Below are 21778 nucleotides of genomic sequence, written 5' to 3' on the forward strand. Positions count from 1 at the left end.
ATCTCCCCTGAATGCAGGTCTTGAGCTGCACGGATGAGTCGAACCGGCGAAACAAAAAAGAATGGCCGAGCCAACTTCAGCCTCTTAACGAGAACATTTGATGCTCTCCTCACCGACCTCCGCCTGCGTTAATCGATTAGGCCAAGGAGGTTCGGTGCGTTCACTCCATTATCAGCTTCATAATGGTGCCTACATGCATCATCACACCGCTCTGCAACGCTGTTTCTCGAATCTTAAACTTTGAGCTGTGCTCCGTGTGCACGGAGCCGAACTCCTCATCGCGTATACCCACCAACGAAAAGCAGCCCGGAATCATTGCCTGGTACTCCGAGAAGTCCTCCACGCCAAACATTGGCTCTTCTTTGATGATAAATGCATCTTTACCTATCATTTCCTCAGCCACGCTCTTCACTACGTCGTACGCCTTCGGGTCGTTGTACGTCACGATGTTGGGCTCCAGCCAGCTCAGCTTGTATTGGGCGCCGTGCGCCTTTGTGATGCCGGCGATGATCTCCTCCATTATCTGAGGCACGCAGGCCTGAGTCTCTCGGTCGAGACAGCGCAGCGTTCCGCGCATGTGCACGGAGTCCGGAATCACGTTGTAGCTCCCTCTCCCGCCTTCAAATGTGGTGATGCTCAGCACAGGAGCCTTCAGTGCACTCACGCGGCGCGATACAACGGATTGGAGGCTCGCTACCACCTCGGAGGCAGTGAGAATCGGGTCGACGCACAGCTCCGGCTGCGAGGCGTGGCCGCCAGCGCCACGGATCACAATGTCAAAGTCGTTGCACGCACCATAGAGGGTGCCCTGCCGCGTAGCGATGGTGCCAACGGGAAACTCCGCAGCAACGTGCAGCCCAAAGATCATGGACACGCCATCTAGCACGCCAAGGCCCACCAGCTGCTTCGCGCCGCTCGGGATCACCTCCTCGGCGTGCTGGAAAATAAAGCGAACAGTTCCACGGATGCGGTCGCGCATCTGGCACAGCACCTTCACTGCACCAAGCAGCATTGCCGTGTGCGCGTCGTGACCGCACGCGTGCATCACGCCTGGCCGCTTCGAGCTGAAGGGCTCGCCACTCTCCTCCTGCAGCGGCAGCGCATCCATGTCGGCGCGTAAGGCGTACATGGGGCCCTCGCCAGCGCCACCCCGTAGGTCCGCCACGACGCTGTTCGGCGTCAGCCGGCGAATGTCCAGCGGTGCGGGCATGCTGCTGAGTATGTCCGCCACGTAGTCGGCGGTGGGCTGTTCCTCATAGGCGACGTATGGATTCTCGTGGATGTGGCGGCGCCACTGCACAACTTCAGGCTGCACTGCCGTGATGAGATCGCTCAAGGACCACTCCATGTTTCAAGTTTAGAGTCTTAAGTCAAGTGGGTATCTCGAATGTCCTGCTCTGCGTGAGCGTTCTAGCATGCACGAATGAATGCGAATGATCGCCGGGTGAGTTGCCGCAGGGAGGAAAGTTGGTGGATGGCGGCATCGGTTTGAGGCGGTTGCGGGGGACGAAGCAGAGAGGCAAGCAAAGCAGAAGCGTGGGAATAGAAGGAGAGCTGAAGGGTGCACTCAGATGTGTCGGAAATCACGCGGAGGAAGGCGAGTGCCGTCGCAGAGAGAGCACTCTGGGAAGAAGTTACTTGGCCCATAGAACGCTGGAATGTGCTTCGAAGGCCACATGCAGGGACCTGTAGCCGACGGCAGCTGCGCTAACGGGAGGATGCCAGTGCACACGAGATACAGTCGGGCGATTTCGTCCTTCAGTTTCACAGGCACCGCCACGAGCGTCACGCGCGGCAACAAAGCAGGCCCTCTTTTCCGCGGGTAACAAATCCAGCCCGCCGGTAGCAGCATCGCACCCTTCAAAACAGTGCGTGTGTGTGTGTCTGTGGAGGTAGACTGGCGCCCGTTTTTTTTTATTACCCTCTCTGTTCATGTGTGAAGAGGAAGCAATGTGTGTGTCACAAGAGCGAGGAAATGAATGCATGCTGAAAGCGGCGCGGGGCCGCCTCTTCTCTTCCGCTTAACCGTTCATCAGCGACTGCGCCGCTGCCTCCGTTTGTTTCTCTGTAAGGCTTTCTTCGACAGTCGCTCCTCAGTGCTGCGCGCTTCCTCTGCCTCCCAACGCTGCAACTGTGCCCGTGTGGCAGGGGTCTTCTTGTTGCGCTGGTACCAGTCTCGCACACTGAATGCGAGGGAGTCACGATGGTCGTCTGGCGAGCGGCCAAAGCGAAGTGGCGGGGCCTCTGGCGCCTCGAGAGTGCCGTGGCGGTACATTTCGCGCCACTTCTGTAGGTAGTCGTACTTAGATCTGCGTGTGGGTCCCTGGCTGGTCAGTTGCACCACGTTCTCTTCCTTGTTCTGGAGAACCTCAACCAGCTCCTTCGTGCTGCTCTCGGTATCGTTTTTTAGCTGTGTGTAGAATGTGTTGTCTGACTCTAACGCAATCTCTGCATCGCTTTTGTACGGGGCTAGTGAGTCTCGCTGCTCACCTTGCCATACGAACTCAGCCGACGGTGGCACTGCGTGCGCCATCTCACTCGCTGGCTTCATGCTTCCGTCGTCATATCGATGCTGTGGGTATTGCCGCCAATCTGTCAGCTCGCCATGGTTGGTGGCCCTGCTTTCTTCGATGTCTAGCTGATCGCCAGCCACTCGTACTGCCTTGCCCATGTCAGAAAAATCAGGCACTGGCGCCTTACCATCCAGAACGGCCTGATACTCCTGCTTCACAATCGCACGCTCGCGCCAGAGTCGCACACCCCAGCCCTGTGGGCCACCCCCGCTCTTCGGGTACGCCAGCTCGCCACCATCCAGCGCCCACAAGCTGCCAGCTATCTCCCCCTCTTGTTGCCGAATCTTCGGTAGCAGCTTATGCTTCCTCAACGCCGGGACATCGGCAGGGCTCTTGAAGGCGGAGTCGATGCCCAGCTGCGCGAGAGCAGCGTTCTTTTCATCAAACGTTGCGCCCTTCGGAGTGCCATCGGTGTTCTCCTCGGCGAAGAGCTCGTGTTTGCTCACCGTCGCCTTCTTCCACTGCTCCCACCATCCCAGTGTGGTGTCCGAAGGAACGGGTAGGGGCTGTACAATTTTCGTCGACTCGGATACCGCCGGATCCACCGTCACTGCCAAGGGCTGCACTGGGAACTCGACACCCTCCTGCTTCCGCACGAAGTACTCCTCACGGGCTTGCATGATGCGACGGGCTCGCCGCTTCATGTCACGCTTGTACCCGGCTGCGTTGTTGACGCGGACAATCTTCTTGAGAAGCGACGCCCGCACCGGAACCCTGGCGTTCTCCATGGCCTCCAGGTACTGCAGCGCCCGCGCGGCGCCACCCTCTTCACCGGAAGAGAGATGCATGAAGATGAGGCATTCGTAGGTCCTTCTGCTGGGCACCAGGTCCTCCTGCAAGACCATCTGTTGAAACAGCTTCTCCGCCTGGTCGATGCGCTGCTGATGGGCGAGCAGGGCGATGTAGCACTCGTAGCTGTACACGTCTTTTTTGAGGCGCCACTCGTCAAACGTGTCGGCCCAGACCTTGCTTGCCTGCTCCTCGAACTTGCCAATAGCGCTCGCGTTGTCGGGTAGGTGCTCGATGCTCAGAATCGCGGTTTGGCAACATAGGCGCAGCAGCGCATTGACAAAAGGTAGCTGCATCTCCCACCCACGGCGCACCACCAGCTCATAAATGCTAAAGCATGTGCTCATGTGCTCGAGCCACATAGAATAAATGTCGCTTTTCTGCTCCTTCATCTTCTCGTAGTCAGCACGAATTAGGCACTGCACGTGCGCCTGCACAGCCCAGGACAGATGGAGCATGTTGACGGGCACACGGTTGTCGCGCATTTTTGCGAGGAGTCGCTCCACCGTGTCCACATCGCCAACGACCTGCGCAGAGCGGATAAGGTTCAGGTACGTCGTGGCGTTCCAGGGAATACCCATAAGCTCCATTTTCTGCGCCAGCTCTTCGCAGCGAAGCCGCATTTCCGGCAGCGGGCTTTGGCTCAAGGAGAACATGAGTGCGTCGTAGTGTGGCCGAGAGGCAATGAAGCCGTACACGTTCTCCATTTGGTCAAAAAGCTGCACCGACTCCGCCAAGGAGTTCGCCTGCGACGTGTCTTTGCTCAGTGCACGCAGCTGAAGAGCGAAGGTGACCTCGTTAGGCTCGATATTCGCGTACATCTTCATGTTGTCGACAATCTGCGCCACGGCAGAGTAGTCCCGCGCGTTGTGGAACGAGCGCATGAGCTCGTGCCAGTTGCCGATGCGCGGCGTGATGCCACGCGTCTTCATTTCTTCAATGAGCGCCATGGAGTCATTCACCTTTCCCTGCGAAGACGAATGCTTCATCAGTGCCTTGTACATCTCCGCGTTCGGCCCGAGGCCCACCTCGGCAGCGAAGAAGAAAATAGCACGTGCCGCATCGTAGTAGTGTTGCCTAGAAAGAGCAGAGAGAGCCACCACGAGGCCCTCCTCTGTGAAATCCAAGCCCGCACCACCCATGATGGCACTCAACTCTTTGCTGGCATTGGCGCGCTCCGACTTATCGTCAAGGTAGGCTATCGGAATATTCATCTCTTCTGAGAATTGCTCGACCGCCATTATTGGCCTCGTTTCCTCCTCCGGCATCCTGCTTAAATAGCTTAGGTCGCCCTCTAGCACGTCATACTTGTGCGAAGGCACCAGGACGGGTGGCTGCTCAGCCGCAGCCAGAACCGCTGTGTACTTCGTGGAGTGGACGCCGGACTTGGGTACCGTCGATGGAGGCGAGCTCACAAGACGCTCCCCGAGCTCGAGTAGCTCTTGCATTGCCTTGCCGTTCTTCTCCACCGAGGCAACGACGTCGTCACCCTCTTCTTCAGCTGGAAACTGCCACGCGTACGCCCAGCGCTCAATGGTGTCATCCCATTTGCCCTGCACAGGAGGCCGGTAATCGGCTGGGAGGGTTCCCCTCCTATACATATCGATCTCCATCTCCTTTGCGCTGGGCCCCAGCGCAACGACACCTTTCAGAGCCACATGCTTCAGCGCCTGCGCGTAGGGGGATAGCGCCTTCGAGCGCGCTGTGCATGATGTGCGCCACATGCGCGACCTTGATCGCTACGCCTCTCCAGTATTTCTTGTACTGCTTCGCTCGTAAGTTCTTGTTCTCCAGAGTGTGTGCGCGACAGGGATGTGATGGAGAGCCCACGTACACAGCAGGAGGCGCGCGTCGTCGCGCGTTTGCTGGGCACAAAAGGCGCTTGATACGCGGAGGGGGGAACGTCGTGTCCAAGCACGTCAAGTTTAGTCAAAGCGAGAGGGAGAGAGTAAGGGGCATCAGGGTGGATGAGGGAGGCGCACGCGCTTGAAGGGCACCCACGCATACGAGTTTCCTGCAAGTACGCAGTGCAACGGCGTTGGAGCTTGTTTCTCTCCAATCCATGGAGAAACGGTTCACTGGGCATTGCCCACTTTCGAATGACTGAGGCCGGTGACGCGCCCCAGGCGTCCAGAAGCCATGGGCGGCACCGAGCAGTGAAAAAGTCGGGAGGGAGGGGCCGCAGAGAAGAGCTCGCCAGCTTCTCGTGCTTCCTTGCAGTACTCATTTGCGTTCGACACCAGACGATTCAACAACAACAAGCGCCCTAATCATTCTTCTCTTTGCTCTCCGTTCTTACTGCATCACTACGCTGCTGCGAGGCAAAGTCCAATCCAGAGCTGAAAATGATCTTCATGAGCCAGTTTGTGGAGGCGGTCAGTCCCAGTCCAAGAAAGCCAAAGGCCCAGACGTGAATGCTCTTGGGCATCGCAAACACAAACATGAGCCACACGCCGAAGAGAGCCAGCATGACCAGATTAAAACTAATCCACACGATCGGCGACAGCGAAGAGCCCGGTGTGAGAAGATGGTTGATCATGCGTGCAAGAACTGGAAGGCTTTCTTCCTCATTCGTCACTGGCACAGCGCCCTCGACGGCGACCTTATTGTCTGCTGTCGTAGACATGATGCGCTTGTGTGATCTTAATGCACCGGTGTGTGAATGTGAAGATTTTTTTGCGAAATCGACGCCGTCTGCACTTCACCCAGGATACCACTGCAGGTGTCCAGAGGGAGACGAGAGAAAAGCGAGGAGGAAGACGGAAGGTGCAAGTGCATCGGTGTAGAAGGAGGCATCGAAGAATAAACGACATCTTGTTTGCACTCGAGGAGAACTTTGTGCAGGAGGAGCGCGCTGTCCTATGCTCTGCCCATACCAATGAAAAGTGGCTGTATATGGCACCTTTGACGCCGAGCAGCCATCGTGTCAAACGCTAACTGCACTTGCACCACGAGACGACATATTCTACATGGCTGCTTTTCTTCCCCGTCGCTCTTTATCAGACTGTTTTTGCAATTTGCCGTTCCGCTCAGTCTCGCTTGCGTCTGTGTCTAGTCGAACTCTCACACACGCACATATACGCCAAGGATGGCAGTGGGACTCACGGCAGCGACACTTGCACCTTACCGTGCCACGGAGAGGAAAACTCGACACACTGCGGGGACAGCCAGTTAAGCTGAAAGTACTGGATGAGAAGCGACACGCTTTCCACACGCAGGCCGATCGATGGAACATCCACGGTGGTGATCAGCTTGAAGCTCGTGCCACCGCTCCCGGTTAGGAAGCCAGCTAGGGACGATGACTGGCTTGGCGACCGCCATACTTTGATCTCGTCCAGGGTCTCAGCGATGGTAGCGATATCAAGGGTTGTGATGTTGCCGCTATATGCAACCCCTAACACCGGCGCCGAGTGAGCCTGGAAGGCGGTGACGATCGTTGCTGATTTCATATTGTATACCACTACCTTGCCGTCGCGTCGGCCCACTGCAAGGTGCCGCAGACTCTGCTGAAGTGATACGTTGGGCAGGGACGCGATCGTGACGCGCAGCAGCTGCGATACGGCAACGTGGTAGATGGAGGCAGCGTCCTTGCAGGCGGAAGAAAGGTCGCTCAGGCCGCTGACAAATATGTCCGCAATTGTGCTGAATACAGTGTAGGCCTCGTATGGAAAGTTCTTCACGAAACGGGAAAGAAAGACGACGATATATGGCCGGTGCTCTGCGTGAAGGTGAAAGTCTGTCACGATGTATGTGGACAGAAAGCCCTGCGGGTCCTGAGCGACCAGTCTCTCCAGAGCCTCCAGTGACACCTGCTTCGCTTCCTCATCTTTTCCACCAAAGGCCCTTCTCACAAGGCCCGTCACGAGGCACTGGAAGATGCCCTTTTCACCGAATTCGCACACTCTGGCGTGCCTCTCCACCAAGCCCAGTAGTGCTGCGGAGTGGCCGGACATCATGTGATCGCCATCAAGCGCGGCCGTGACCGCACGCTCAGCCTCCACAGTGCTCTGGCAGAGAAAGTCATAAAACGCCACGTTCGCTTCGAGGCTGTAGTCGGCGCGCTGAGAGACAAGGCCGGATATGACTAGAACGGCAGCAAAGGCGCTTTCATTGGCAAGCGGCAGTAGTGCTCGAGGTGTTTTGTCCTCGGCAGCCTCGCTACACTGCGCGGGCAACGCACGTGACAGCAGTAGACTCATGACATCGACGAGGCTGCGCACAGGCATCTCGTTAGCTATCAGCCTAAGCGCGTGGCGAAAAGGCGCAGGTGTCGCTCCACGTAGAGTATAAAAGCGAGAGAAAAACAGCTGCATGGCGTTCGCCTGCTGGTGTGGATCTGGAGTCGCGCTGGAGGCAAGCTTGTCACCCAGGGACTGGATTGTGGAGTAGATCGAAGCCGCGCAGACTCCGTCCGAAGTGACGCTTAGCAGGCCGCTAAGTAGCAGGATTGCGCACCAAAGACACTCGTGGGTTTGAACTCCAGCCACCACTAAGCCCAAATCTTCCAGCGCCTCCCAAAGGGCATCCTCTCTGAGAAGAGAAGGGCAGGGCTCGCCGAGGCATCGAAGCATCAGGCTAAGTGCAGAGCTATACTCTAGGGCTGAACGCTGCAGGGACTGCTGCGCTGTACTGAAGCCACTGAGAAGGGAGTTAACATCGACACGTATTGCGTAGTGCTCCCCTCCCAAAAAGCGGAACTTAACGATGCTCATCGCGGATGCCCAATGGCGCTCAAGAAGGTCGTCCAGTTGCCGATCAAATGACCCTTGAGCAGACCGAAAGGCCCGCTCAAGACGACAGGTGGGGAGGTGCCAGAGGTTGCCGGTAGCTTCTGAGCACAGAAACATGTACTCTAGCTCTCGGTGGAGCAGGCAAGCGGTAAGCGGCCTTGACGGGGAGCACATGGTCCGCGACACCGCTGCGGTGTCGCCCGCGTGGCAGCACACCGTACCCATCTCTGTCGACATGCTCACAAATAGGGTGTCGTCCGTTTCGTTCATTTTCGGGAATTTGAGTAGCCGGTCCACGGCACCGCAGTGCGCGACGCGAACGTTTGCGCGCATTCGGCCACCAACGAACACTTTAATGTCGCCGTCGTTGAACCCAAGCACACAAGAGTAGCCGCCTGCGCTTCCCTCGAACGCAAGACAACTTGTCGCGTCAAAGGGGTGTTCCTCGAGCGCGAGCAGCATTGTGCCAGGGCTGTTGTACAGCGAGAGCTGGCACTCGCCAGTGCTGAACAAGCACACAATACCGTAGTTGCTGTGAATCGGAACGACCTCGAGCAGCAGCACAGAGGTCGAGGTATACGAGCGATGAAGAGTGCTGTGTACCTCGATGGGCTCAAACTTGTCTTTCTCCGCGCTGGATTGCAGTAGTGCAGTATAGCGCGCGAGCGAGGTACCACTTCGCCAGCACAGAAAGACGCCAGTCTCCACCCCACCCATCAGGCAGGCCACATGGCTAGGTAGCGTCACTTGCTGAGCAACCACAACAACTTCCTCTATGCCAGGAAAGCTCTTGCTCATTACCACATCATACATGAGGCATCGAGAGTCGGACCGAAGGATGTACAGGCGGGCACCATATGTAGCAGCTTTCCAGAAAGCCTGTCCAAAAGAGGTAGTGAGCTCGTTTTTTACCGCTGCAGCGGATACCAATGTGTGGCCTTCCCAACCAGTGAACGATACAGCGTCTGGATAGACAACGGCAAGCAAGCACAGACCGCCGCACTCGAATGCATAAATTGTGGGCATCACTCGTGCCACTGCAGAGAGCTGTTCCACCTCTTCCGACAGCAGCTGAAGTGTTTTCTTCTGGAGAGTAGAGTCTGGGCTTCCGTACAATACAGTCAGGTTTCGGCTTTCCTCGTGTGCTAAGAAAACACACTCTGGCACAGCCCGCGATGTCGCTGCTGATGCGACCGCGCCCTCCTCGAACTCTGTGATGCGGGTGACTGCCTCCGCCTCCTCCGCGACTACAGAAACAGTAGTTATAGTCCCAGGAGATATACATACACACTGACTTGCATCGGCGCGGATGCACCAGCAAACCCCACGAGTGTTTTGCACGCGCGCCGATTTGCCACGCACACAGCAACGATCAGCACTCACGAAGAGCATTCCGAGATATCCAGCGCAGGTGCCGATGATGACGGCATCTCCGATAAATCCAACGAGGTTTAGATCCCCATCAGCAGAGAGTCCCAACACAGTTTTCTTCGCTACTGTTGGGACCTGTGCACTGGTGTCCTCAGGAAAATCCTTCACCTCATCACCCACGATGACGCTGAATACCAGGAGGTTTCCCGAGCGCCGAAAAATGTAGGTGCCCAGCAAGGTGAGCTTGCGATCCTCTAGACAGTACAAAGAGGTGCATGGCCCTTCACAGACACAGACTAGATCGATTCCATTTTCCACAACACGGCGCGGAGTGGCGGTGAGTACGGCGCTGCTCGACTCTAGAGCCAATTCCAGTGCGCTGCTCTGCCCCTGCTTTGTGTAAAGAGTGAGAAGAGCTTCCATGCCGCTTGAACGCTGACCGGTATTCTATTCATTGATAATCAGTGGAGCATGGCTAAGGATTTTCAAAATAGAGCAGTGGAGAAGATGAAGATGTGGGAATAAGAAGTTTCATGTACAGCGAGAAGTGATTTAGTTTAGCTCGCCAAATCGGTTCTGATACAGCAACAGACCGAGCAGGTGGCCATACATGTTCAGCCTCAGTGCCCCTGCATCATTCTAACAGAGCAGCAAGACAATCCTTTCCTCCACTCCTCATTAGCCATATGTATCACTCAGTTGAGCAAGAAAGCAAAGAGCTGAAGCCCATAGCAAGACCCTTCGCTCTATCACATCACAGAGAGAATCTATGAATGCCTCGGTAGAGCGGCTACCACCTCCATCCCTCAGCTTTCAGTCCTCCCACGCTTCAACAAGCTCCCCTCGAGCTCGAGAAAGCTCTTGGTCACGTACGTTGTTCCACGAACTGGGCATTCAAGCCCCTTTAGTTGAGCCCATTGCAATTCACTAGGGTAGACTTGTATTCCCCTGCCTACACTTGCTGCAAGCCCCTTCACCAGAAACGCATTCCGAAGATAAAAAACCCATGCAGCTTTGTGAACCTCTCCAGAGGCCAACGAAACTTCTGTTCGAGCCCTGGTGGAGACAACGGCTGCCATCCCGCACCGTAAAGCCAACAAAGCCCTCAAGCTATAAGCAAATTGTCGACTTCACCCGTTATGTGCATCATAACCTGTAGTAGACCATTGCCTGAACGAATCTGTTTTTTTTTTTTGCACCCATTAAGAGCCAATGTGCGAAAACTTGTGAAATGATGTGTCAGATACCGTCAAGAACTCGATCTTCTGCATTCTGGCAAACGTACCGCCGTAGCAGGCAGGTGCAGCAGGGATTAGAGCTACACCCCACTTTCCATGCGTGATTCGACCATCAGTCATAGGGTGAACTTTTCAGTAGACCCGTACATTTCGAAAACGTTCCGATAACCACTTTCGTCTCACTATGCAACATTCACAGTTTTAGAAGGAGCGGTGGGGCTGATGCATGCAGCACCCAAAGACATTGCTGCAGAGACAAAAAGCATACGCGTGCCAGCGAAAACGACAAAAACACCAGCTTTTCCAAAAAATAGAAAAACTCCTCCCTTTAGTAGCCATGCTCCCATGCGCTTTTTCCGTGGAGCTCTTCTCAAGCATACATACGCCTCATGTGTGATGATAGGAATAGCCAGCACCCTGTTCAACATCCCAAGATAGATTGAAGCCAGCCAATTTATCTATTGGCGAGGACTTGCAAAGTGCTGCAATTAGCCAACTATTGCTGCTCGCAGCAGCCCAAAGAGGAACCCGAAAGACGGATGAACCAAAGGCCTATAAAAAGCCTCACCCTCCTACACACAAAAAAAATGACGCAACTCACTTCTAGTTTTTTTTCTTCACAACCGGTGGGCTCCCTCGCAGCACCCAGGTACCTTCACAAACTCATCAAACTCCAGACACTTCTTCTCCGGACAGCACTTCCAGTACTTGTACGTGTCCCAGAACACAGGCCCGTCTTTATGATATCGACATGACGAGCTCGTATTCTCTTCGACAACAAACTCCTTTCCGCAGCCGTAATTTCGACAACACGCTTTCCCATTCACGACTTCCTGCGGTTCCGCCTGCGTAAAGGCGGCTCCCTCGAATTCTCTAGGCCCAGCAGTCCGTTTCCCGTTCTGAATGGCAGAAAGTGAGACGCTCGCTTGTGCTGCTTGAGAGGCAGTCAGAGGTATGTTGTGCACTTCCTCTTTCGAAAATACGAAAGGCTTATTTACCGTACTATGGCGCCCCACACAGCAGCTTGGAATGTTCTCGAAGCCCTCCCAGTCAAACGCTTTTCTGCCGCTGCAGCATCCCCAATACTTCTCCAAGTCATGAAAAACAGGACCTTTCGTGTGATGATGGCATGAATTATCTGTATTTTCTTCCTCCTTGTAGTACTGGCCGCAGCCAAAGTTTGTGCAGCGCAGTTCGCCCTCGTTTGCTTCCTCAGCTTTTATGGCTACCTTGTGCAGGATGTAGATGTCGTTGTAATCGGAAATGCAGTTCGCCAGGGGGTCTTGCAGCTTGAGGCAGACGCCGCTGCACTTCATGGTGACGTCCTCGGCAGCCACATCGATCTCACGCTTCGCGCGAAGTGTTTTCAAGAAAAAACTAAGCAGTCGCTCGCACGGCCCTTGTAGCCAGGAGGCCGGTATATCGATCTTCACCTTGAAGGGCTCCGCCACGTTGTTGACGAGATCACCCTTCAAATTCCTTCCGTCGTAAATACAGTATACTTTCATCCTCGAGGGATGCCATCAGGTGCGAAGGCAACTTTGAACAGTATTGGCGAGAAGCGATTGCGGTGCCGCTCCCTCTGCTCAACAAGATGCTAACAGAGCCTCAGAAGAAAAAGGTTGTAAAGACGGGATTTGATACCGACCAGCAGCAACTGCCGTTTTCTAACATTTCACATGGAGAGAGGCTCTTTCAGAGGCCTAGAGCAGGGCCGCCGCCGCACTGGCGGCCGGGGTCTAACTCATAACACACCCACGACCCGACTGCCAGCCCAACTCTACAAACTCCTCGGAGCACACAATGCAAACACACTCGAGCCCACCGTTCCTAATCGACCTCCGTCTTCAACGCTTGTCTCAAAATGCGACTCGATCCCCCTTTTCAAAAGTCCTCACCTCACAGACTGCGGGCTGGTACTGGTGTCCGCTCGCAGGTTTCTTTCGACTCTGTTTCAACACCGATGTTCCAGAGGGTTATGCCGCATGCTTACATACCCACAACTTCTCGACGGCTAATCACCACAAGAGTAACGAGCTGGTTTCCCTTTAGCACTCCTCAGAGTCAAAATCTCATTTACCCTTGTTCAAGAGGTGACTCCAGATAGCATTCAAAGAAAAGCCAAAGCGAAAAAGTCAAAGCGCTGCATTGCGGCCTAACGACGAATCCGCGTGCATCCCAGACGCATATTATGAATGCTGCTCTGAACTACGCCTCTTTATGGCATGCAGCCCTACAGCCTGCGATTGCCATGGCGAAGAAAGCAGGCCTTCCCCGTGATGCCCCCCCCCACACAAAACATTGGCATGCGCCTAGTCGGCTTCCCAGCAAAATAGCGGCGCGATCATACGCAATTACCTACTGGTAGAGCCTTCTGGCATATGCCCAGCCCTACAAGATAGATGCACCATTGAAGAGTATGATACTCAAAGTACGTCCAAAAATACTCCGCACCCAGTCTATGTAACAAGTCTTGAAATCCCCCTTCGCATGAGTGTCGACAACACCAAAGAAGCAGTGGCGTCTTTCAGCTATTAGTGCCACTCTTCGTCAGCACGTAACGAGTCCACAAGTGAAAATGCGCTCCTCATTGCTGCTGTCCTTTCCCCGCTTTTGTCGCATGCGCAAGAGTTGCTCTTGAGGAGCATACTCAAAGTCTAAGATGAGCTGTTTGACAAGTGAAGACTCCAAATCATTTTCCGTCACGTGAGCATCTGTTTCCACATTAGTGAGCAAATAGCATCGGTTATTACACCACAGGTTATGCGAGTGCGTCCATCACTAGAGGCACTTCAGTGCCATTCAGAGCCGTATCGGCGCCGACTGTTACGCAGTCAATGCTCAGCACAAGGCATCCAAAGATCTACGATATCTTTATCGCGTTTACACTGTCACTCTTCAAGCAGTAAGGGCAACTCTGCCGAGCGCTTAATCGCTAGCTTCTCCGCACTGCTCAGTCGAAGGAACTGATCGACTTAGAAGCTTAGCATGCTAAGCTTTTTTGTCCCGCACAGCTGCCAGGTGGGGAAACAGACCGAAAAACTTACCTGCTTTTGGGTCGCCTTCCGGATAAATGTGTATACACTCGCAGTTTCCCATGCGTTCTGCAACGCCACAAGCTCTGAGTTCCCTGGCAGGCCCCACAGCAACCGGTAGTGCCGGAGTCCGCACGGCGCACATCGTTGTCGAGCATCATTGCGGTGAATCTCTGCGCTATGTCTCCTTCTTCCACCGCCTTCGAAAGCTCGAAGACAGATCATTCCTTTGCACCTTGGCTTAGCATCAGCCCATCGCTTCTGCGCAGTGGTACCCCCACAGCCCATGAGTGTGAGCGTGTGTACAGAACTTGAGAATCTGGCGGCCACTTACCCGGTCTCAAAGTCTACAAAACCTAGCGCAGCATTTTCCCAAGAAACATTGAGGTTCTTACAGTGGTCACACGCCTCGGAAGAGCCGGCTTCATCATCTGCCAGTGTTTCAAAGAAACCCCTCTGGCTTGAGGTGTTTCATGAATGGCCTCTAATGCCCCTAGGTTTTGTGTAATCGCAGGCGTCGACAGTCTCACAGGAAGTTTAGGCCTGCATCCAACTCATTTGCACATCAGCCTTCATCTGCTCTCGCTTCCACCTTCGGCGGGCTTCGCCTCTACTGGAAAAGATTGTGGCAGCATAACGTGAATATCGCCTCAGTGCCGTTCTCGACACGTGCCATCATCTCTGGACACACGGGATTGGCGGATGCAGCCACCTCGCTACCCCAGGTGTGAGAAAGTGCTGCCTAACTTTAGCGAGAGTATTATTGACAATGTCACTCGAGCATCGCTCGATCCATCGAGCAAAGCACTAGTACTTGAAGTCGCCTTCCTCTCTGACAGTGGCACCCACCCCGAGGCCCTTGGCGCAGTTATGCGGCTAGAACATCGCAATACCACCAAAAAGCCTATCAAACGCGTATGTGATCACGCGCTTTCTCCTTTCGCTGGGACACAATGAAGCACCTACGCAAAAAAAAAGAAACGTATATACCGACCCCCTTTTCTTACACATGGCCAACTGGGTCCAACGCTATTTTCTCTCTGTTAGAAAGGGGGAAGGGAGGAGCAGCGTTGCAGCTCGTAAGCGTACACTCAAAAGACAAGTTTACTGTCACCTCCATGTAGCATAAAACACTAATCGAGGAAGGCATCATAACTTCACTCTAGATGATCCCATACACCTGTGAACACAAGAACGCCCCTCACACGCCTCCCTTTGTGGGTGCTCCAGCACTGGTGACACAGATGCAGCTGTCCCCAGACCTTTCTATAATCCAGTTAACAGCCTCCTTGTGCTTTCGCTTTGAGATTTGCCCACTGACGTATCGAAGCTGATGGGTCGCATCACTTTTGCTCCCTCTCGGCAGTCCTTGTGCGTGTATCTACTGAATTTTGCCGTCTGTATCACTCCGGCCTTACTTTGCTCCTCTTCGAATTATTCCTTCTCATTACCGTCCCTCTGCTTCCAAATGCCCTTTGCGCGTCTTCCCACTTGCCATTTCAATTCCACTAATGTACACTCCGAAAATGCATCACAGAGCGGCACCTACTCAGAGCTGAAAGGGCAAGCTGTAACGTATGCTCGGCTCTCCTTATTTTTCATTGCCTCTCTTTGTGAGTGACGTCACCATTGTTCTCGTCACCATCTACAGCTGCAGGGGTACAGAAGCTGCATCTTTCGCAACTGCATCCTCTGCGACGATGTCAACGGCGCCGCTAGCGATTCCAGCTCCGCGTTTCAAAGTGACCGCTACATTTGCTGCCACTCTCTGGGCTCCTGTACGCTCTGCCAGACTGAATTTCGGCTGGTGCACTACACCGTCGAGTGTAGCCCCACCGCGTCCGGCTAGTATAAAGTGAGGAGGGCTCTAATGACTGCGCTTGATTGTAAGCGTATGCGCTGCCTGACTGACTGGCGCCTCTATCGCAAGGCTACCTACTACGCAAGCGACGGTAGCTGCGTCCTGTGCGCCTCGCCTTGCTGCTAACACTTCTATGCAGCGGGCTAGTGTGTTCCATTTGATGCCAATATATATATATATATGTCTCAGGTAACGACATCACTACCTATCGCTGCGGCTACTGCATTGCCGACTCCGTCTCGATTGCGTATCTGGCGGCTCCCGCTGTTGTTTCCATGACGCCAGTTTTACTTGCAACTAGAGTGCCTTCCGCACTCCACTGTGACGCCTGTGTCTCTTTCCCGAGCAGCTGTTGCTTCCCATTTTCATTTGGGGTACAGGTTGAGCGTCACTACCCACAGCCGCTGAGTGCGACATCGCTGTGTATATGACTGGCAAATATGGTGAACTCGCTCCGCATACCTCCGGCTCAGATCACAGCCTGCCCTCCTCCCCTAGGTCGTACCCACGCACACACAGATTCCTTCGTAGCGTGTGTATAACATCCGTTTTGAGCGTTCAACCCAACGGCTTGAGTTCTTATCATTCTCCCCTCAATTTCGGCTCTCTCATTCATTGAGTCTTCCACCTGGCAACGACTGTCTAGTATCGCTTCCCACTCATTCGTTTTGCAGTTTCTCTCTAATGGTTTCATTTGCAGTTGCTTCCCTCTTCATCTCTGCGCCTCTAACCCCTCTGCACTTTCCTCGTCCTCCTCTACCTCTCTCCCACACATCGATCGCTTCACAAATCTGCTGCTTTCGCACGCGTATTTCTCTGCCGACGAGACCCACACTTCCACCTTTCCGCAACCGCTTCTGAGAGACGTAAGATGCATGGGGAGCGCCTGCAAAATGACTACGCGCCTCATAAGTTTTCTGTGGAAGCCTTGTGACCCTTCTCCTACAAACTTCGTGTGCTTTTCGAGTGTGCCGTCGAGCTTTACTGCGCTCGAAAGGCTGAACGCTGAGCTGTTGCACTCTCTTTCCATGTGCTCTCAGCCGTCATTTTCCTTCTCCCTCTTTTCCTCCTCCCACAAATCAGTCGGAAAGAGAAACAGGAGAGAGCCAATGCGCCCTTTAGATTCTCGCACATGAACTGGGTCGTACACCTCACCCACCACCGAGCGATTCCTTTTTATCTTTTTTCTGCTACCATTCGCTCCTCTTTCTCTTATTTGTTTGCTTACACACCAGTCTTGGGTCGTTGCACCTGGCGCCTATTAATCTTTCTTGAGTCATTCTCTTCTATTTCATTTCCTCCCGTCTTCCCTTTTCTCGGCGCTCCTCCTTTCTCGCCCTGTCCTTTCTTTTTTATCTTTATTCTTCGAGGTGGGCTGCTCACGCGCACGAGCAGCTTTTACACCTTTTCCACCTTTTCCTCACCCTTCTTTACGCTGCGTCTTGCAAAGCCTTTAAAACCACTGCATGCTGAGTGTGGGCATGCTTGGCGCTGGTATTCGGCAATCAGATACGTACCAAGTTTCGCCTCTCCCGCTTACGAGAGCCACTTTCTCGGTACTCACCAGATATGATGGACCAGATCAACTTTTTCTTTCCTTTCTCGATAAGTCGAACTATAGTGCACAGACACAAGAGCATAGGAAGTTGCGCAATGTGCACACGACTACCGCGGCCGTGAGGTTCTTTGCCCATCTCTCATCTTCATATTTGAGAAGAACTTCCGGTTTCTTCGCATGTCTACTCTATTTCATTCTCCTTCTCCTGCATCAATGCCCCCTCATTTTTTCTGCATCGATTCATCTTACAGAAAGTACAGCACGTGCATGTATATTGCGCATTCGAGTTAGAGAGAAAACAATATGTGACGCACAGAGCCGAAGCATTACATCATACACCTCCCATGTGGATGCCAACGATGTGGGGTAGGGGGTAGGGTAAGGTAGGATGTAGCACCTATAGCCACACCGCCGTGGTTTGTTGCCCTTCTCCAGGAGAGAGGAGGGGGGAGGAGGTATTGAGGAGAGGGAGATGAGAAGTTGAGGGAATGGAGAGAGGCTATGTAACCTCGTCTCTTGGGGCGCCTGGTCTGAGTCTCTCAAGTGCTAGGTTTCTGCACATCTTCACCACCAGATATACTTTCACTGCTGCCTCCCTACCTGCGTTCGGTTTAGTGAAACGCAGCCGCAGCGTTCCATGGATGCTTCCTTGTCTACCTCTTCCTCTCTTCCTCCTTTTCTCCACTGCCGCTTGTCTCTTCCTGTGACGCTGTTGCCTGTGTATGCGCACGGCCTCATTCTGGGCGCATGCGGGCGTGTGTGTGTGTGTGAGTATGAGTTGGGCGTCACATTTGTTCTCATCGTGGCTCCTACGCTGCTACCAGACGCAGTGCGCCACCTTTCTCTCTTCCTACTAGCTTGTAGCGCAAGCGGAGAGAGAGTCGCTACTCAAGGGGAACGCAAGCACAAAGAACTGTACATTTTCCCTACCCCCGCACATCCTCACCATGGCGGAAGTTTTGAAGTCAGTCAGGCGCATCGTGGTGAAGGTCGGCTACTCGATCCTCGTCGAGAACCAGGTGATTGCTTCGCACCGCATCGAGGAGCTTTGTGCCTTTCTCGCAGATCTGCAATCTGCTTATGAAGTCATCCTTGTTACCTCCGGCGCAATCGCGGCCGGGTATACGAAAAAGGAGATGGATAAGTCACTTGAGCCGAACAAACAGGCACTCGCGTCGATGGGGCAGCCGCTTCTCATGCACATGTACTACACCGAATTTCAGAAGCACGGTGTTCTCTGCGCACAAATGCTCCTTGGCGCGCGTGAAATGGCCTCCTGCAAAGGTGCTGTTGCAGATGATAACGCGATCGAGGCGCTTCTCACCCACAAGGTGGTTCCCATCATCAACGAGCACGATGCGATCTCTCCAAGAGAGCTCCTTTTTGGCGACAACAACCGCCTATCTGCTCACATTGCGTACCACTTCAAGGCAGATCTCCTCGTCATTCTCAGCGACATCGACGGCTACTACACAGCAAATCCCCGCACCTGCGCAGATGCTAAGACGCGCCTCGTCGTCCATGAAATTAACCCTGACGATCTGGTGGCCGACGCGACCCCGAATAATCGATTCGCAACGGGCGGCATAGTGACAAAGCTGCAGGCTGCTCAGTTCCTTCTTAAAGGCGGCAAGATGTACCTTTCCAGCGGCTTCCGGCTGGAGAAAGCGCGGGACTTTCTTGGCGGCCACCACCACACCGGCACCCTCTTTTTACCTCCAGCGCTTACCTCCTCTTGAAGCGCTTGGGGCACCACGCACGTGTACAGCACTGAAAGAGGAGGTGGTCGCAGGTTAACTCACATCGGGGTGCACCTGCGGCTGAGAGACATATCACAGGCGTCTCCCAGCTCTCATTTTCTCTTTGTTTGATCGTTTTTCCCTTACTTGACTTTCTCCTCTTTTTGATCCGTTTCCTGCACATACACGTATATATATATATATATATATATATTTCTTTTTTGCACCTTCCACAGCTTTTCTGTTGGATGACGGTGAATTCGACTCCGCCCGTGGTGGGATGAAGAGGGAAAGGGTCATGCGTTCACCATTCACCCACCAAATGAGCAGCAAGCGCGCAGCTACCAACTGCTAAGCATGCCGTTTTCCTAACCTCCATCTTCTCCCCCTCATCTGATCAACACATCTACCTATTGCGAAGGTGCTTCTCTCCTTTTACTCGCTTCTATGAGAAGTCTAACAAGCATGCGACCTTCGAGAATGAGTGAAACACCCCCCTAAAAGGTAGCTCATTAGGGCGCGAGAGATGACTGCATCATCCACCCTGTCCGCAGGCCGTGACCGATAGGTCAGCCTCACAGGAGGGGCTTCAAGCACCTACCTCGACCACAGGCTGCACTGCTGCTTTTGTTTATTTGTGTCTGCAGCTTTGGTTCATACCGAGGTCAAGAGACCTTACCCTGGCGCATGGAAATCATATATAAGAATTTCGCATCCCCTTCATTCTCGCCACGGATGTGCACACCTGAAGCGCTGCTTTGTTCTCTGTTCAGGGATGAAGTCACATCGGACAGCTCCTGCTCTCACCTCAGTAGGCAGATCAACGATCTGCGCATCCTTGCGCGGGCCATTCGAGAATCGTGACGGCAGCATCTGCTGCCCGCGCTCGACTGCCGTTGCTCGCGGTCGAAAAAAGATATGCATGTTTTATATGAGCTCCCTGGCTTCCCTTCCGTTTCTTCTCCGCCCTTCTTTCTTGACTGATAGGCTGCCACGGGGTCGAGCGTCGAGTAGCTCCTAACATTTTCTCTTCCTGCCAGCAGGCTTCCCTGCCTCCTACTTTACTACACACTACAATAGTACATAAAAGCAAGTGCCGTATCTTTTCAATGTTGTCCGCGCGTAAAGCAAGCCCCTCGACCGAAATAGGAATTCAGCAGTGCTTCAGCTGACTCCGTTAGTCTTGATCCCGCCACAAGCTCAACCGTGCGAGGTTAGAGCGTGTCGGGTAATGTAGGGTGCGCTTGCCAATCGGACAACAGAGCTCGATGCGTTTTTTCCCCGCCAGTTGGGGCGGAGGTGAACCGGAGGCCCGGCTCGCCGACCAGGCTGCACGGCACCGGACACGCGTGGACGCCACCTTGTGTGCGCGGGATGATGACTCTACCTCTCCCTCTGCGTTTCCCATTGTCTTTCCTGCACACGCATGAGTGCTCTGCACGCAAACGGTGGATACCTGGTGAAGCAGCGAAGCCCTCTCGCCCTCCACGCCACCATCGCCTTTAACACAATAGTTTCGGGGGAAAAAACGCCCACCCGCCCGCCCAGGAGGTTGCTGACAGGCCCCCGGTAGCGGCAGTGAGGGTGCCTGTCGAAGCTGCTGTCTGTCTCGTAACGATTGGCTGCGCCGTATTCCTAAATAGTTTGTGTCTTTTCGTTGAACTCGTAACCGCAGCCCGGTGCTACACCGTTGCTGCAAACTGTGAGCGTTGATTATTCTGTGAGCGGTTGATTGCTTTCCTTATTGATAAGTAAATGGCTGCGCCCAGTCAACGTGTTGCCATGCGGCTCCCTAGTTCCCCCCATCCTGTTAGGGAGCAGACGCGCCGACACCCCACCAGCCCCGTGAGTGGTGTTCGGGTGGCACTGCCTACACGGACTGCGCAGCGAGGGGCCCACCACTAAGTATAAGCGCACTCGCGGGCGGAGCCCGTATGTACCCCTTGCCCGTCCCGCGAGCAGCCTAATCTCTGCGTGTGCTTTCTCCCATAAAACGATAGTGGTGTGCTCTGTCGACCAGCGTCCCCGGCGGTGTGTCCCCACGCGCCGTGAGGGGGACGAGGGCTGGTCCTGGCCAGAAGGCTGCTTACAGGAGAAATGAGACCCGCGAGCGCAGCGAAGCCGCGGCGAGATTTGCTCCCCAAATGTGGAGGAGTGCTGTTCAAGCGCATGCGACTAGCAGGAGCGTCAGCCACCTACATCACGTTCTTCTCCTCCCCTCACGCTTTCTCGCCTCACACACATCACAGTCGCCCGACATTTAGGGTTAGGGTTAGGGTTAGGGTTAGGGTCAGGGTTAGGGTTTAGGGTTAGGGTTAGGGTTAGGGTTAGGGTTAGGGTTAGGGTTAGGGTTAGGGTTAGGGTTAGGGTTAGGGTTAGGGTTAGGGTTAGGGTTAGGGTTAGGGTTAGGGTTAGGGTTAGGGTTAGGGTTAGGGTTAGGGTTAGGGTTAGGGTTAGGGTTAGGGTTAGGGTTAGGGTTAGGGTTAGGGTTAGGGTTAGGGTTAGGGTTAGGGTTAGGGTTAGGGTTAGGGTTAGGGTTAGGGTTAGGGTTAGGGTTAGGGTTGGGGTTAGGGTTAGGGTTAGGGTTAGGGTTAGGGTTAGGGTTAGGGTTAGGGTTAGGGTTAGGGTTAGGGTTAGGGTTAGGGTTAGGGTTAGGGTTAGGGTTAGGGTTAGGGTTAGGGTTAGGGTTAGGGTTAGGGTTAGGGTTAGGGTTAGGGTTAGGGTTAGGGTTAGGGGTTAGGGTTAGGGTTAGGGTTAGGGTTAGGGTTAGGGTTAGGGTTAGGGTTAGGGTTAGGGTTAGGGTTAGGGTTAGGGTTAGGGTTAGGGTTAGGTTAGGTTAGGGTTAGGTAGGTTAGGGTTAGGGTTAGGTTAGGGTTAGGGTTAG

The 21778-nt window shown here is 54.1% G+C and overlaps 5 protein-coding genes across 5 annotated transcripts; 1 reads left to right on the forward strand and 4 right to left on the reverse strand.

Annotated features, from left to right (window-relative positions):
* Window positions 1–2032: 2032 nt before the first annotated feature.
* LSCM1_06507 (uncharacterized protein) lies at window positions 2033–5086 on the reverse strand (the record flags this gene model as incomplete). Its single annotated transcript, XM_067323929.1, has 1 exon — window positions 2033–5086. One exon carries the CDS (start codon window positions 5084–5086, stop codon window positions 2033–2035), a length of 3054 nt encoding a protein of 1017 aa, XP_067179243.1.
* Window positions 5087–5628: 542 nt separating this feature from the next.
* LSCM1_06508 (uncharacterized protein) lies at window positions 5629–5988 on the reverse strand (the record flags this gene model as incomplete). The annotated part of the gene is made up of 1 exon (XM_067323930.1): window positions 5629–5988. One exon carries the CDS (start codon window positions 5986–5988, stop codon window positions 5629–5631), a length of 360 nt encoding a protein of 119 aa, XP_067179244.1.
* A 475-nt stretch (window positions 5989–6463) lies between these two features.
* Window positions 6464–9886, reverse strand: LSCM1_06509 (uncharacterized protein; the record flags this gene model as incomplete). Its single annotated transcript, XM_067323931.1, has 1 exon — window positions 6464–9886. The coding sequence occupies one exon, from the start codon at window positions 9884–9886 to the stop codon at window positions 6464–6466; it is 3423 nt and encodes a 1140-aa protein (XP_067179245.1).
* Window positions 9887–11318: 1432 nt separating this feature from the next.
* LSCM1_06510 (uncharacterized protein) lies at window positions 11319–12209 on the reverse strand (the record flags this gene model as incomplete). The annotated part of the gene is made up of 1 exon (XM_067323932.1): window positions 11319–12209. One exon carries the CDS (start codon window positions 12207–12209, stop codon window positions 11319–11321), a length of 891 nt encoding a protein of 296 aa, XP_067179246.1.
* A 5893-nt stretch (window positions 12210–18102) lies between these two features.
* Window positions 18103–18894, forward strand: LSCM1_06511 (uncharacterized protein; the record flags this gene model as incomplete). Its single annotated transcript, XM_067323933.1, has 1 exon — window positions 18103–18894. The coding sequence occupies one exon, from the start codon at window positions 18103–18105 to the stop codon at window positions 18892–18894; it is 792 nt and encodes a 263-aa protein (XP_067179247.1).
* Between the last annotated feature and the right edge of the window lie 2884 nt (window positions 18895–21778).

Source organism: Leishmania martiniquensis, chromosome 20 (assembly GCF_017916325.1).
Source record: "Leishmania martiniquensis isolate LSCM1 chromosome 20, whole genome shotgun sequence".
Lineage (NCBI taxonomy): Eukaryota > Euglenozoa > Kinetoplastea > Trypanosomatida > Trypanosomatidae > Leishmania > Leishmania martiniquensis.